The 14,479-nt window shown below is 48.9% G+C and overlaps 1 protein-coding gene across 1 annotated transcript in view; it reads left to right on the top strand.

Moving 5' to 3' along the window:
* Positions 1 to 14,096, top strand: part of LOC146202174 (calcium-activated chloride channel regulator 1-like) — a 44,100-nt gene extending 30,004 nt beyond the window's left edge. Inside the window, exons 12-14 of the mRNA XM_084587986.1 lie at positions 2,288 to 2,444; positions 9,676 to 9,981; positions 12,062 to 14,096. Coding sequence (XP_084444112.1) covers positions 2,288 to 2,444; positions 9,676 to 9,981; positions 12,062 to 13,200 — 1,602 coding nt within the window. The 3' untranslated portion in view covers positions 13,201 to 14,096. The remainder of the gene's footprint in view (positions 1 to 2,287; positions 2,445 to 9,675; positions 9,982 to 12,061) is intronic.
* Positions 14,097 to 14,479: the final 383 nt, after the last annotated feature.

Raw genomic sequence — 14,479 nt, 5'->3', positions numbered from 1 at the left:
TGATTGATTGTTCGTGCTGCACAGAAGTTCACCTGTTTCGCGATCTTTTCAGCGTGCATGTCTGAAAGCGTCGCAAGCGAACCGCTTTGTGCTATAGCAGGTAACGCTTGTTGTAAGTTCTTTTGCAAACTCTTTCGTCTGCTTTCGCGAGAAGTGAGCTGGGCCCTTGAAGAGAGAGGGAGAAAGCATTTTATTTGCACCCGTCAGAGAGTATGGATGATCGGATGAGACGTAGCTCCCCCTTTGACCGTCTATCTCCCCCCTAGTAGACGTATGCCGGAATCAGTTGACTTCCGGCGGCGGCCTGGGCTTGACTGGCGACTCTTTTTTGGGATTGTTCTTCCTGGCTGTGAAGGGAGGAGAACTTTTTGAGCATCAACGGCAAGAAAACCCTGCCAAACGGAGGTCTGTAAAACGCTTCACATTCAGGCGCCACGCTACGCTTCCGAAAAGCACCGATTGCTTCGCGCCTCCGTTATCTATTTTTAGTATTACAGGCATACCAAAACGTAAACGTGTGCGCGGCGTCCTTGCGATATCGATAGAACTGAATCGTGGCCACATGATGGTTGGCATCGTCTGCTAAGAGCGGCTAAGAGCAAACGATGGAGGGAGCTTGCGAAGTCATGTGACCCTCAAGCTGCTTCCTGTCAGAGCGGAAGCCGAGACCTGTCAGCAAGTAGTCCGAGACTGGAAAATCGAATGTACCCAGTGATTCACTGTGGCCACTTGCGACCATGCCTCTTTTTAAGGCGAGAATACGGAGCGCTCGCGGAAACGGTGGCACAGGTCGTCGTGTGCTCTATCGCGTACACTTGCAAAAAATAATGGAGCAGTGAAAGCGTCACTGCTGTGTTAGCACACGTCACTTGTTCACTGGTTTTGACGTCACAGCCTGAAAAACCCGAAGAAAACACTCTTACGACAAAAAAAAGTAGCATTATCCTAATCTAATTCCCAAACGGGCATATACTGTAATCTCCTGTTCTGTCATTCTGATCGCCTTGCGCACAGTTACCAGCATGCAGGAAGACAAAGCTCGATGTTGTCGCCATCGGTGTTGTGAAGGAAATGTCTCGGGCATGCATCTGGAAGTTGGCATGGTGACACATCTGGCCGCGCATTGATTTGTCGGCTGGCTGTGTGACGTCACGAGACTATATGATATCAGAAAGTTTGGAGGAGCTGCTCGCCAACTCGGGTTGCTCATTTGCAGTGGGAAGGTGGAATAAGAATCAACCTTCCAGTGCTCTTGGATGCCTAGTCAGGCACTGTACAGTACTCACGGATTGAAATAGGGCACTCGGAGCGCGTGGCCGTCGCTGCATGCAGCGCCGCCCGTGGATGCTCATGGAACCAAGGAGCTGCATTGTGGTATAGCGCGAGGGGGAGAACATCTAAAAAGCAGAACTGCTCCTTCCGGTCGTCAATAAGCCGGCCTGTTGTTTGCCACACTGCCTTGCATGCAGCGACGGCCACGCGCTCCGAGTGTCCTATTTCAATCCGTGAGTACTGTACACCTAGACCACGCAGGCACGCGTTCATACGGCTTGGCTAGAGCGGGGCTTTATGCCGGCTGGTCTTTCACATATTGTGGTATCAAAATGCGGTCAAGCCACGAATTAAGAGATTAGTGACTGATCGAGTAGTAAAGTACATATATCGGATTAAGCGTTCCCAAAGGAAGCCGCAAACGTGAGCTATTACCGCTGTCCCGGATCTCAAGTGCCTCCTAACGTTTCAGTGTTTTTATAAATAATTCCCACCACCTTTGTCATACCATTCGCGCATAATGCAATAAAAATCAGGAATGGTCACCACGATGTCAAAAAAATACCGACAATAGTGATCACATTGTCCGAACATATCTGCTCCATGTTCCTTGGCGAACTACCTTGGCTAGCAATAACTGAGGTCGTATTTTGCCCCCCATACAGGCTAAGCACACTGCCTAAAGTACGGCCTTTGACATGAGTAAAGGGCCCATTAGGTTCGCTTATAAGCCATGTCAGATGGGCTCCCGTACCACCCATGGAAGTCCTAACCCTCCAAGAGGTGAGGGGCAAAGTTGAACATACCTCAAGAGACTTGGAAGTCAGGCGACATATGAGGAACCACGCTGCATGGTCTGGAAGCAAGCCCATTGCGCCCTTTACTTTGAATTCTTACATAACCTGTTTCTTCCTTGTTGTTGCGTATTTTGATGAATGTTCCCTTTCACGCAATATTCCAGAATTCGTACGATCTATGCACTCTGGAGCTCCATCCTGTGCGTTTTTCTACTTAGGTAGACGTGCCGTTTATGGTCCCACAAGTTATCTACGCCGAGCTCCTGTACGGCGAACAACCCGTGAGAGGAGCCCACGTCGAGGCCCACGTCTACCACGTAGCCCAAAACGCCTTAACCTCTACTGTCGTCCAACTTCGGGACAACGGACTTCTGGGTACGTCGCACGGGGTACGTCATTGTGTGGCCACATGTATATTATGCGCGAAGCTGGCCTGGGACGCCAAATTTTACCTTTGAAGAGTTCAAAATAATTGAAACTGCATATTGCTTGGTCAGAATACCAGGGACATAAGCGTGTTTTTACTTCCTAATATATAGGTCTTACATTATAATGATCTCATAGTGGTGCAGGGCAGCGTTATATAAGCAAATGCAACAAACACAGCATTGCGATGGCAGTGCGCAGTTTGGGTTTGAATCACAATGTCAGCAACGCTAAAAGCCTTCATGCGGTCTGGACGCTGCTTGGGCAGCAAAATATGGGTTTGGACGAAATGACTGGAGCATAATGCAATTGCAAAGAAACAGCACTAAGGACGAGGAACAATGAATGCCTGCGCTGTCTACCATTTGGTTTTATTTCCAAAACCAAGCGCGCCTTTATATGCGCAAAACACCTTAGTACTCCGGTGCGATGTTCACTGATTGACCACACAACAAACATATAGACCTTCGCTTGTTTCCAAGGCGGACAGAGGTGCGTTGGCCCCGCCGTGGTGGTGCAGTGGCTAGGGGCGCTCGACTATACTGTGCCCAAGCTATAGGATGCCTCATTGAATATCGGCCGCGGCGGCCACTTTTCGATGGAGGCGAAAAGCTAGGCGCCTGTGAGCTGTGCGTTGTCAGTGCACATTAAAGATCCCGTTAAAGTGTTTGAAACAGGTTTTGCATTGAGAGCAGTACTATTCGCCGCGAGATCGACCTAGCGGTGACGCCACCTTCGCTCCGATAATCGGCAGCCGGCGGCGCTCGCATGGGATCTACCTTGACTCTCGTAGAAATACACGCTGCGTATGTCTGCTTCCAAATTTACGGCGGGTTCGTTGCCGTAGAAAATATGCCTTCTGCAACGCAATAGCGATTTACTGTTGAGACGTTCCAACATTGAAGAAAAAAAAACTGTGGATTCGGCCAATGCTGCGGAAAAGTAGCGCGGATTTTAAGAAAGCAAGGCACGCAACCACCGGTCACTTAAATTTACTGGAGTTGTTTTACACGTTTCTTGTGTTGTACCGCGCTCATGGGCCTGATATATTTGTTACGTACCACTTGCCTAAAGACAGCTTTGTTTTTCTTACCGCTTTTCCAACGGTGTGAGCGTTATACGATTGTCAGACAAGCAAATTTAGTGTCAAGCCCACACAGACGTAAGGTTCGTGCTCTGACCCGCAGTACTTTAGAATGAATCGAGACCCAGCCTGGTTCATTATATCGTACTTAACTCGATGATTAAGGTGGATAAATATAGCCCTAATAGCGTGCTGCCCGGCGGGATGTCGTAGACTGAGTGTGCGCCAACTCTCGCTAGACAACCAGGCACAAGTATTCCCCAAAAATGAGATTACACTGACACTGTACAGAAAAGCTCAAAGCTGACTGTTCACGCGTAGAGCGCTGAGTGGATCGAGTGGCTGAGCTCACAACGAGGCGAATGCTTCTTGCGGCTAATGTCGGAAAATCTAATAGTGTAGCACTGCGCCAATTGCTCATTTCTGATGTGTGTGATGCTGACAAATTGTAAATTAGCAGTGTAGTAATTTTTTTACAATGCTAATAAAATTCGCTGTGTGAGAGAAGTTTTACACACTTGATAAAATTTAGGACTATCAGTGATTACCTTTCAATAACTTTAAAGCGCAAGCTACGAATCAGTCGCTATAAGGACATCGTAAAAACACCGCGCATAGGAGCTATCACGTTCTGGCAAGGAATTTTGAGAGACTGAAGGGTTCTTAATCACTGCAATTTTGAGAAGTGACTCAATGTTATGCGAAGCAAAATATTAGGGTTACTTGCAAACCAGGTGCCGGATATAATGCGTCATGAAACCGCGCAAAAAGACAAGGGACAGAGAAGAAAGCGTTTTGTTCCGTTGCTTTCTTCTCTGTCCCTTGCTTTTCGAGCGGTTTCATAATGCATTCTAATACTAGCCACCAACTAGCCCGTCTCTCACTATTATACTTGCCGGATATAAAACTGTCCCGAAGGAAATGGAGATAATCATGCGACTATAAAGATGTATTCATTCCAGAAATAAACACAGATAGGTAAACCCGTATGAAGCTATTTCATTCCCATTGTCAGAAACAACGAATTTCCTCTAAAGAGAGCGGTAGCACTAAGACGAAAAGGAATTCTAATGGGCTACCAGAGAGGTACATTGATCTAGATGTGTTCTGTAATATTTAGTGTAACAATTAGGGGCAGAGAAGATATGTTTCTCAAACGCTCGAGGATTTCTCTAAGGCAAGATTTGCTCACTGCCTCTGTTACGGATGCGCAGAAGTCTTCAAATGCAAAAAAAGAAGAAAAAAACCACCTGTGGGTGTTTAACGAGCAATCCAATCCCACAGCAGAAAAGCGCCTTGCTAAACGGCCTCGATTGAACCCCCCGTTCTCGAACACGGCAGCGAGCGCCCTACCAATGAGACACTGCGCGGAGGTTTAGAAGAAGAAGAAGAAGAAGAAGAAGAAGAAGAAGAAGAAGAAGAAGAAGAAGAAGAAGAAGAAGAAGAAGAAGAAGAAGAAGAAGAAGAAGAAGAAGAAGAAGAAGAAGAAGAAGAAGAAGAAGAAGAAGAAGAAGAAGAAGAAGAAGAAGAAGAAGAAGAAGAAGAAGAAGAAGAAGAAGAAGAAGAAGAAGAAGAAGAAGAAGAAGAAGAAGAAGAAGAAGAAGAAGAAGAAGAAGAAGAAGAAGAAGAAGAAGAAGAAGAAGAAGAAGAAGAAGAAGAAGAAGAAGAAGAAGAAGAAGAAGAAGAAGAAGAAGAAGAAGAAGAAGAAGAAGAAGAAGAAGAAGAAGAAGAAGAAGAAGAAGAAGAAGAAGAAGATTTTACGTCCCAAAGTGACTCAGGCTATGAGAGACACCGCAGTGGAGGACTCCGGAAATTTCGACCGCCTGGGGCTCTTTAACGTGCACTGACATCGCACAGCCCACGGACGTCTTGCTTATCGCCTCCATCGAAAAGCGGCTGCCGCAGCCAGGATAAGGAGAAGAACAATTAAGGTGCTCAAACAACTCCATCATGCATACAGAAGGGACAGAGTGGGCTGTTCAAACTGTATTCTGCTACGCAGCAGTCTGCGGTCGCATGCCTCAGTAGCTGTGGCATTCCAAACAGAAACGAACGGGTATATACGATTTCTGAGCGCTTGCATTAAATCGGAAATACGGGCGCCTTGCTTTTCGCCTTCATCGAAAAGCGATCGCCGCGGCCGGGATAAGAAGAAGGTAGTACTCAAACAACTGTATCATGCATACAGAAGGCACAGGGTGGCCTGTTCAAACTGTATTCTGCTATGCAGCAGTCTGCGATCGCATGCTTGAATAGCTATGTCATTCCAAATAGAAACGAACTGGAATATACGATTTCTGAGCGTTTGCATTAAGTTGTATTGACGGCCGCAAAATGATTTGCTTTGACACGGCGCCTTAAACGACATCATTTCGTTTGAGACTCCGCGCGTCAAAGAATCTCAAGCGCCGAAGACCGACTGATGATGCCCTTATCCAATATATGACATACTCGATATGGACAAGCATTTTTTTATTTAATGATGTTCACATTTCTTGTGCAAGAGGCAGATAGGTATGCAAAAGCACGCCGGAACCGTGAAACAAACAAAAAAATGACAACGATTACGTTACTTCCTAGTGCGAAATTTGAACGCAGCTCATCAGCTGTTTCAGCTTTTAGATAGATTGAGGCAAAGAATTTGCGCAACACATGTATGTACAATTACGTTGAGTAAGATAGAGTCCAAAGACAGACTCCTCTCGCGCCACTAATGTATCACGGGTAAAGAAAGTTCCGGAATTGGCGATATAAATGAACATGTCCATTTGGACAAAAGTTTTTGATTAGAAGTTATTGAATAAAAGGGGGGGGTGCTACTAGAGCGACCCACAGCCAGGAGTACGGGCCCAGGGAGACTCCCCTGATCTCCCTTGGGAAGTAGCGCTATGGGATGGGTAAATGGGAATTGGGAGTAAAGGATGGGTTATGGGTAGTTGGACGGGATCTGGCGAAAGCGAATTTTGCCACGACTTTCTGATATTTCAGGGCCTGTCTGGCCAGGACAGGTAGAGCACCAAGATCTTCCGAATATGTGGCCCTGCCTCGCGGGAATGCATGCCACTCACTCGCCGGGCGCACCCGGGCACCGACACAGAGACAGGAGAAAACCTAACGTGGGGGTAGCGAATCCGGAGCCCCTCCAAACACACCCCGTTTTATAGCTCGTGCCAACCACCGGTCCGGTTCTCCGGATCAGTCGATTCAAGGAGATCGTTCGCTCCCGCGGCTACTTAGACCACCGAGTGCTTTCACGGGTTCCAGCTCCGAGTTTTATGTGCAATGATGCTTCCTCCTCAGGCGCAGGCCAGTGCAGGCACTGCTGTTCACCCAACGGGCATCAGCTGGGCTTACTAACCAACCCCCTGCCTTCATTTTCTCATCTGAGCTTACTCCACACCTAGAGAAGTGCGAGCGTTCATGGCCTGGCTGCCGGGCCAAACAACCATGAACCGGGCTCAGTCTGAGATAATCTTGGGGCTACTAACCGTTATTCCCTTAACTCGACAGGTGTTTCGCATATCTGGACAGCTACTACCCTACCCTCTCCTCGGCGTCCTACAGCGACACCTAAGCCACGCGGCTGGCCGATAGTGCCACTTCCCCGAGGTGAACTTTAAGGCCCAGCCACCATTTATATCCCCCGCGAGAACCAGGTATCTGCGTTACCGGAAATCGTCGCGTCGGTGACTAAACGACACGCCCCCGCGTACCGGAGGGAGATTTCGCCTTTTTTGAGAATTTATAGTTTTCTCGCCGGATGCCGTGAGTTCCAACCTGGAAGATGCACGAAGTATACCCAGGTCTGCCTCCGCTCAGGCATCGGAACGCATGTGCAGAGCTGGCCCTCACAACTATGTGGGAGCTCGCTGCCGACTCCCACGGAGTTTTGTCTCCCCAGAGGGTGGGCCCCGGCAATCCCAACCTCATCGCTGGCTGTCAGTCATTGAGCAAAGCCAGGCATCCGGTTTCACCTTGACCCACTCAAAGTGCAGGGGGGACCACGTGCATGTCGCCAGATCGGATTTACCCCTCCTCTTCCATGTACAATTACAGACAACTTTTAGGCAGGCGGTTCGCAGTGGCGAACGGGGGCGGCTAGGAGTTTCGGCTCGGGAGGTGCACATATCGAGATCCGCTGCCACCAATCCGGGGCTCTGATTGCCACCGCACAGGGGTAGCATTGGAGGCGGAGCGAACAGAGCAATGACGTTACCGGAAGGTCGCGGGAGGCAGCACGTGGGCCAATAGGAACGTTGCGCGGCGAAGAGATGACGCCGCTAGCGAGTCAAGACAACGTGGCTCTGCGGTTCGGCTTAGGATGCAGGAATTGTGATCCGCTGATGCAGAGCGGGCGCTTCGGCAACCGGAGAACACCGTCGCCGCCACGCAGGAAGAGGAGGAAGAGTACACACAGCGGCGAACGGTGGCGGCAGGAGCGCGCGCATCAACCGGAGAACATGAGGGGCAGGGTACACGTAGTGGCAAACGGTGGCGATTGAAGCGCGCGCAGCAATCGGAGAACACGGGCGGTCACCGCCACGGAGGAAGAGGGAGCGGGGGAGGTTACACGCAGCGACGAACGGTGGCGGCAGGAGCATGCGCAGCAATGGAGAACACGAGCGGCCGCAGCCACGGAGGAAGGGGGAGGATACGCGCAGGAGCGAGCGTAGCGATTGTCGAAAACGCGCGGCAGCCGCCACGGAGGAAGTGGGAGGGTACACGCAATGGCGAATGGTTGCGGCAGGAGCGCGAGCAGCAAGAGGAGTACACGCGTGGTTGCAAAGCCAGGTGGCTTTGGCGGTTGCCGCCACAAAGGAAGAGGGGGGGGAACGGGGGGTACACGCAGCGGCGAACGGTGGCGGCAGGAGCGCGCGCCGCAATCGGAGAACACGCGCGGTCGTCGCCAAGGAGGAGAGGAGCGCGCGCTGCCTCGGCTGCGGAGCTGGTTACGAGGGACCGCAGGAACAGGCGCCAAAGAGCTACGCTCGAAAAAGCACGTTTTTGCGCACCGCCCACCCGCACGTAAACCACTGTTGGCTGGCGCACGATGCGAACGTGCATCCACACTGAGTAGGGTTCGCCGCTGTGCCGAAAGGTGGCGGCTGTGCTCGATTTCAAGACGAATAAGTAATCTGGCCCCTAGGGCCGTATTCTATAACGTTAAAATTAGGTTCTCTTTAGCCCTATGGCATTGGTTGGGTGACGATGCCGCGATTTTCAAGCGTCCTTGGAAATAAACCGGAACATTGGCTCTTAATTGGCTCTGTAGAGACCATTGGCTCAATACAGCCTCTCCCCCCACCTTCGCAGAAAATGTGTGAGGGAGCCTCGGTAAGTCGGTCAGGCAAAACCTACTTCGCCTAACGGCCATAAGGGTGTACACTACCGGAAAACGTCCATGGAATAGGTTATGGCAGTCTGGCCTTCTTTTTTTCTAAGAGCAAGGCAAGCTTCATTAGCAAATGTCCCTACGTATCGGAAGTTTAGACAATTTCTACCAATATGTTCATAAAAGTAGCCTACAATATTCCACAACTGCCTCACAATTATTTACAGTAATGCTGCCTATTGTTTTGTATGGCATGTTTTAGCTATTCGCTGCGAACGCTGGAAAAGAACTTTAAAAGCAAAGTTTTGCCACTTGTCGGAGGCTCAGACCATTGTCATCAACGTGCACCTATAAATATCGTATAATACCTCACATCTGCCTATCATTAAAATGAGTCCCAGAATCCTGGACATGCAAAACATTGTTTCTCTGTACATTGCATGGCATGGGCCGCCGGCCATATTTGTTTCTGAGAACAGGGGTTTCGCCAGGGACTGAAATCAAGGGCTAGGTTAGATTACAAGCGGTAATCATTTTTGCTAGTCGCTCGTGTACAAAGAAAAAAATTTGGCACGAATTAGGAGGTGCCTTCAAAAAACATTATACGGCATACAACCCAGTTTTAGCCAACATCACACTTTTGAGTTGTGCCTCGGCTCTCAGTTCGACGCGTGCGGTAAAAACAGGAAGAGATAATAAATAATGTTGCTTGCTGTAGAACTTCTGCCCTAACAGGGGAAACACACTTTTGCCGCACTATGCAGAACCTGACATGAGCAAAGGTGATGGCGTGTACAGCGGTTACTTCCTGGCTGCGTCGCGGCAAGGTGGCTGGTACAGCGTTCTCGTGACTGCCACAGGCAACCAAGCGTTGCCCGCCCGCTCTAACGGCAGCAGCGCCTCCAGTTTTCAACGAACGGAGTTCGCCGGTTCCTTCTGGTCCTCCGCTGCCCAAGGAAGCATGCGCTTCCCCCCGGGAACGGTCAGCGACCTAAGTGCAAGCAGCGTCGAGCTGCTCAACGTCACCTTCGAGTGGACAGCTCCCGGAAGCGAGTACGACACCGGAGATGGTAGGGCCAGTTTTTGGGCCGGTACAAAGAGATGGCATGATCTTTGATGAACTGGGTTTACATATCTGGTCCTTCAGTTACTTCATTCCATTAAAATTAATACCACAGCTTCAAAGTGGACTATGACGAACCGTGGGTGGGTGGGAAATCAACTCACGAAGTCAGTACCGGCGGACAGAATGGAGTATGCAAAGTGAAACCTGAAATGTTAATTAATTCGCGTGTATGCTGAAGCAACGACAGGTGCAGTTGCCGCTCATGTGGTTAATCCGCGATAAAGACATTTTCAGTTCGCGTGCTCGATTCTCGACAATCACAGTGGGAGACGAGACAAAATTTGGTTAGATTTCAGTTTCAGTTCTGAAACAATGGATTGACGATAGTTATACTGAACGTAAACCTATCCCCATGAACTCTCGGAGCTGGAGCCCGTGGTTCCACGTTGTTTTGAACGTTGGACTGTCATCTCCTTACTGTTCTGAAGCAGTGACTCGCTTCGGCTCTTTCTTTCAATTCCTACCCCTTCGGCCATTCGCTCGAGCTGAAATGCGTCATGAAAGCCAGAAACCCGAATCGAACTAAGTAAGTCTCATTGAAATACTTTTCCAGAACAAGACGGGATATACGGCATATTTTTATTTGATTAACATATTCGAGCTGCTGAATTAAAACGCCTGAATGGTGCGACACATTCGCTCGCTTCTCGTAAGCACCTCCGCACAAGAGATCTAGCGCTGGGAAGACGCTTGAAAACACTTTCACTACTGCGTGAGCACGCATAGAGCGGCAGCTGTGAGCCCGAGATGATAAATATAATCGTCGCATTCGTCGACAGAGTGCTCGGACTCCACTGCACATTAAAAAACTCCAAGCAATTAAAATTAATACGGAACCCTCCACTACGGCGTATCTTTCCCTCTCTCTTCTTTCGCTCCCTCTTTCATCTTTTCCCTATTCGCTCTCTACTGAGAGTGATACAGTTCGTGTCTCTTTCCGTTCCTTACACCCCCCCCCCCCCTTTCCATCGATAATCTTTTTCCCTTCTTTTTTATGTCTTTTTCATTTCTTTACTTCAAGTCACTGCCTCATGTGGTCATGCAGGCCCCATTCTCGAGAGTACCCATTTATCGACCCTCCTGTACGGTATTCTCCCCAAAGCCTCTGTTTTTCGAAGCCTCATCCTGCGCTGCGCGAGACTCAATGGTCGCAATCGCCGTAAAAGAAAGCTCAATAATAGGCCGAGCTTTATTTTTTTTTTTTAAAGTAGCAGTTTTTTCAAGAAGGGTGCCACATGCAGAGTGAGCGCTAAAATACCTTGCAGCTCTTTCTCTACGAAGACATAGCCTAAGTGTGTTATTCTTTTTTTTTTATCGCACTGCTTCTATCAGATTATAATAGTGTGACGTGTTTAATATGAAAAGAGCCGACACTTCTTATAATGCCAAATTCATCTCCTGCAATCTCCTCGTCAAAGAAAATTTCCGGAATTTTAAATTAGTGTGAAGTAGGTCTAATTAGCTTTGACCTTGGCATTCGCCATGGTCATGACACTCATGGAAGCCATGGTCATTCATATCAAATCATAGTATATCCACGTAAAGCAAAGCTATTCTCCGTTGTTCCCATAGAAACACTCGGTTGGGCGGATGAAATCCGGAAATCGGCAAAATCTGCCATACAAGGCGAAGTGCTTTCGCACTAAAAATAGCATGCAGAATCAATTAGTCCAGCACAATAGGTACGTCAGCGTTAATAGGTAGCGCCGGCCTCATTTTGGTGCGAGCCGTAAGCAAAAATACACTTGAACCGAGACATCAGAGCAAGTGTCAGACTCCCAGTTAGCCAAAATTAGCTAGACGTTTTCTACTGCGGCGTCCTTCATGGCATGGAGATTTACGAATCGATTATGAAGATACTAGCCAAGGGCACCTGCAAAAAAGAAAAGAAAAGCATCTCGTAGCTTATCGATAGCAAATTAATTTTACTTCTTCGCCTCGCCGGGGTTATATCGCGGCGTTCAAGAATAGCACCTTCCGTACCAGTCCGTTATTCTTATTTCCATCTGCCCTTTTTTGTGCAGGTGCAGGTTCAAGCTACGAGCTTCGTTACTCCCAAGATCGGCGTCTTTTGTCAGAGAATTTTGGCACCCTGCCTGGCTTAAAGTTTGAACAGCAGAAACAACCCGGAGATCGTGATTGGGCCATTGTACAGCTCCCAGAAATCAAAGACGAACACGCTGCCGTCTATTTTTTCGCTCTCCGCACTAAAAGTAAGGAGCATCGTTACAGCGACATCTCCAACGTAGTGACCGTCTTTTTTGGTGGCCTCTCGAGTACGAGTGGCGATGAAAACGTCGTTAGCAATCATACTTCTATGAGCACGGATGAAAACTCAACAGATTCCTTGATGGGCGGGCCCAACAGCACGGCAGGACCACTACTGAAGACGACTCTTGATGACCATGAAACATCTTCGTCTCTGCTGTACTTTAACCACTTCACCGAGGAGCAGTTCTACTACGTAGTTGCTGGTGCAGCCGGCGGATTCATCCTGTTCGTCCTCCTCATCAATTGTCTTGTGTGCCTGATATGTTTGCGCTCCAGAAAGTCCAAAGACAAGCGCCGTAACACTGACTGTGTCGTTATCGAGAATGCAGTTGGCTCCGATAAACCCATCAATGCCTACGAAGAACAGAGCAAATTCGATACGTCAGGAAACGTCGGAGCACTACGCCAGAAGTTATCTAACCTGTCCCAGCGTCGAGACGGCGTGAATAACGCCACGTCCGGGGATTCGGCCATGCGTTCAAAGGATTCCGCAGACACCGCTTCCAAGGTGGCGCGACCGTTGGCTAAGGCGTCTGAACGTGAAGAACCCATCGCCCTCAAACCTCTCGAAGAGCAGGCGCCTAGTTCCAGCACCCCAAGTGCCCTGCCTCGCAGCGTTGCAAGAGACAAGCCGCGAAGCATTCGCACAGTGGTGTCTGAGTCTAGGGCGAACAACTCAAGTGAGAAGGCGGCAGCCCCGTACGGGCCGGAGCCACTGATTCAGCGCCGGCCCTCGGGGTCTCTGCGCTCATCCAAGAGGTCCAACGCCTCCTCATCGCGCACAACAAGGCACTCTGACAGGTCCAGGCGTACGGAAGGCAGCAGAGCACCTAGCTTAGTAGACCACGCGCGAAAACGCAGCGGCGACTATTACGACCTGGGAGTCGTTTAGCGTTATACGAAAAGTGTAAGCTCCTCAAGAATGCCTGTTCACCAACGCTCAAAAATGGTCAGCCGGTCGTCGCTCGCGGTGGGTGACCCCTGCAGTTACCTGCTGCAGGAATGCGCAGCTTGCTATCGAAAAGTATCCTAAAGAAAAAAAAAAGAAGAAACCTCAACATACACGACAATGATGTTATTTACATGCCTTGCAAGATGGCTGAAAACATTCCAGGAGATTTTAGTCGCATCACGGCCGGCGTCTCCCAAACCATGCCCGCCTACCCAGAGTGGCCGGCGGAAATTATCAACTCGACTGCTTTACAGATATAAGCGGCCATGGGACTCATCACAACAGCAGTTATGTGGCAGTCTGGCTGGTGGACAAGGGACACGAAGTTCTGCCGGTGTGGTATCACGGACGCGCTCTTCGTTTGTCGCATATAACCAGCACGTAAAACACTGGCGTTGACAGATGTAATGGAAATAAATTATGCCAGTATTTAACTTTTGGAAAAAGGCAATCATCAGGAATTTATTAGACTGACAAGTTTCTTCGATTTTAAATAGCAGCGATGGTAATGCATTCCAATGGTAGAAAAAAAAGAGCATCTGAAGGTTAAGTGTTATTGAAGTGTATGAAGGAGCATAAGCAGCTGCATATTGACAAATTACTCCGGGGTTGTTCAAAATATCTCATATATAAAGTTTTTCAAGACTTGTGAGAATTGCCTGTCTTTTGTTTACTGTTTAAAAAGAATTAAATTCGCATTCACGACACAATGGTGTTGTGCTCTCTTCTTCGTTCAACAGAGTACGGATGTTTCTGACATGAAAGTGTATTAACTAGCTTTTGCCGAATATACAGCAAACACTAAGGAGTGTATAAGACGCACCGATATAAAATGAATGAATGAATCCATCAACCAATTCACGAGCCTTTGTACAAGGTATACCACGTGGAACAAATAATTGAGTGATTGACCCCCGGTGGTGGATCAATACCAGGGTGTGCACCAAGGCCCTCAAAGGCGAACAGCCACTTCTGGCTGTACACGGCGTTCGTTGGTACAACTCATACCTGCAGACTTCAGATACTGTGCGACAAGTCTTGGCGTGCTGCAGCCTTCATATGAGGTATAAGCCCAGCCGGGCAATAGCGGTGAGCTAGTACAGGCTAACGGCGCATTCTACGCCGGTGCCTAGTATGGTGGTAACTGGCCACATGGTAGGCGTCTGCTTGGCTCTCCATTTCGCGAGTACATAGTTTCTGAGCCGTTGTTAAGGTCTTG

The sequence above is a fragment of the Amblyomma maculatum genome, chromosome 1, assembly GCF_055883805.1.
Source record: "Amblyomma maculatum isolate TAMU_Amacu chromosome 1, ASM5588380v1, whole genome shotgun sequence".
NCBI lineage: Eukaryota > Metazoa > Arthropoda > Arachnida > Ixodida > Ixodidae > Amblyomma > Amblyomma maculatum.
The sequence above is the reverse complement of the archived record's forward strand: the minus strand, read 5'-3'. Positions and strand labels throughout refer to the sequence as shown.